Source organism: Penaeus monodon, chromosome 27 (genome assembly GCF_015228065.2).
Source record: "Penaeus monodon isolate SGIC_2016 chromosome 27, NSTDA_Pmon_1, whole genome shotgun sequence".
NCBI classification, from domain to species: domain Eukaryota; kingdom Metazoa; phylum Arthropoda; class Malacostraca; order Decapoda; family Penaeidae; genus Penaeus; species Penaeus monodon.
The window spans coordinates 3,011,678-3,013,279 of record NC_051412.1 but is presented as its reverse complement, the minus strand read 5'-3'; the positions used below and the strand labels follow the sequence as shown (position 1 = coordinate 3,013,279).

The 1,602-nt window shown below is 47.3% G+C and overlaps 1 protein-coding gene across 1 annotated transcript in view; it reads right to left on the bottom strand.

Moving 5' to 3' along the window:
• The window catches only part of LOC119590547 (mitochondrial uncoupling protein Bmcp-like), a 39,325-nt gene extending 38,079 nt beyond the window's left edge, over window positions 1–1,246 (bottom strand). The window contains exon 1 of the mRNA XM_037939204.1: window positions 1,092–1,246. Coding sequence (XP_037795132.1) covers window positions 1,092–1,231 — 140 coding nt within the window. The 5' untranslated portion in view covers window positions 1,232–1,246. The remainder of the gene's footprint in view (window positions 1–1,091) is intronic.
• Window positions 1,247–1,602: the final 356 nt, after the last annotated feature.

The following is a 1,602-nucleotide window of genomic DNA, read 5'->3' as shown; positions in this document are numbered from 1 at the left end:
CTCGGCTAAAAGCTCATGCATCATAATTACAGACAACTATACCCTAAAATAAATGAAGCCAGAGAACGCAAAAACACACCCGAGTTCACAGGCAGGCAAGCAAACGCGCCAAGCAGACGATTATGCAACATAGAAAAAAAGGCCGACAGGGCCAGGCGTGAGATATTCTTACACTGCTTGCGAGTATAAATATATATTGAAAAAAAGAAAAAAAAAACCCTGACCAACAATATAAAAAAAATCGCCGGTAGAGAAAGTAATCTGAAACTGATGATGACTTGACACAGCTACACCAATGGAATCTAACCAGTAAAAATGGAAATAATTTCGTAGCGGGAATCCCGAGTGAGTGATGGCTCACGCAGCTGAACCCGATCGTCCTTGTGCCGTCATGCACCTCAAGACCTGGAGGAAATGTCTCATCCACTATTCTCCCCTTTGGCACTGTGCCACGACCGGCTGTCCGTTCCTCCATCATGATACGAGACATTCACTCACTACTAGAAAGCACGGGGTTTAAACAATCCTCTGGGAGAGACGAGAGTATGAGATCGACACGCCCGACTGTGCACTTGCAGATGGCTAAAGAAAAACGGTTTATTTCTCGGTGATATTAGGAGGTCTTCCCTTTTCCTAAAATTTCAAACTAAAAATTTGCGTGAGCAAAGCCTAGTCGTCCCAGATTCGTAGTGAAATACATCGTATTGAAAGGAGATTCGGCTTCAATGTTGCCGAGTGAAGCGACTTGCCGAGCAACTCCGGGCGTGACATTAACCGCAGACACGATGTTGCACCATGATGCGCGAGGCTTGGCTGAGAGTCACTCTCAGTCTCGGAATACGTGTGGCAGAACACAGCGGCCTTAGTCTTAACGCGAATGATGAAGTCGAATATCGGGGTTGTGCATTCGCACTTTTCCAACGCCTGTGCTGATGACCCGCCGCTTTCGGGGCGCTCCTCCGTGTGGAAATCTCGCCTCGTCTTTTCCGGGAATTTTCCTCCAATTCGCCCACTTCTGTCACTCTGACGAACGCCTCGCCTCGCAAACTGTCTTCCCCATATTACATACGACAACACGAAGTGCAGCTTACCTTGAAAATAACTGCTGAACCTCTCTGGGACTCACAAACGCCACGAGCTGACTGAACGCAAGTACACTCGCCCTCTCTCCAGCACTCACTGGGCGACGCGAGCGGCGCGGAGGCCCCGACGACGCAATCCCCGTTGCCATACGAGGGTCGCGGATTTATTACACCGCATAGAAATTAACCATGGCTTTTCGGTGAAAAGTATTAGGTATTTGTGTCGAGTATCTCTATGCGTAATCAGGGTTTTATTTTGGCATGAAAGCGAGAAGCGTTACCGGAGGAGGATAAGGCAGAGAGTTATAATGCTGTGTACACGTGCACACCGTCGCCCAGGCGGTACCTTGAAAGTGTACAGGTTGATTTTATAAGGGCGGAGCGATATGTAAAATATACGTAATTCCACGTCTGTCTTTCCGTTTCATAAGTATGCGTGACATTGCATATCTAATCGTAACGACACACCCACACAACAACAGCTTCTTATATCAAAAGTCTGCTATCCATCAATAAATTA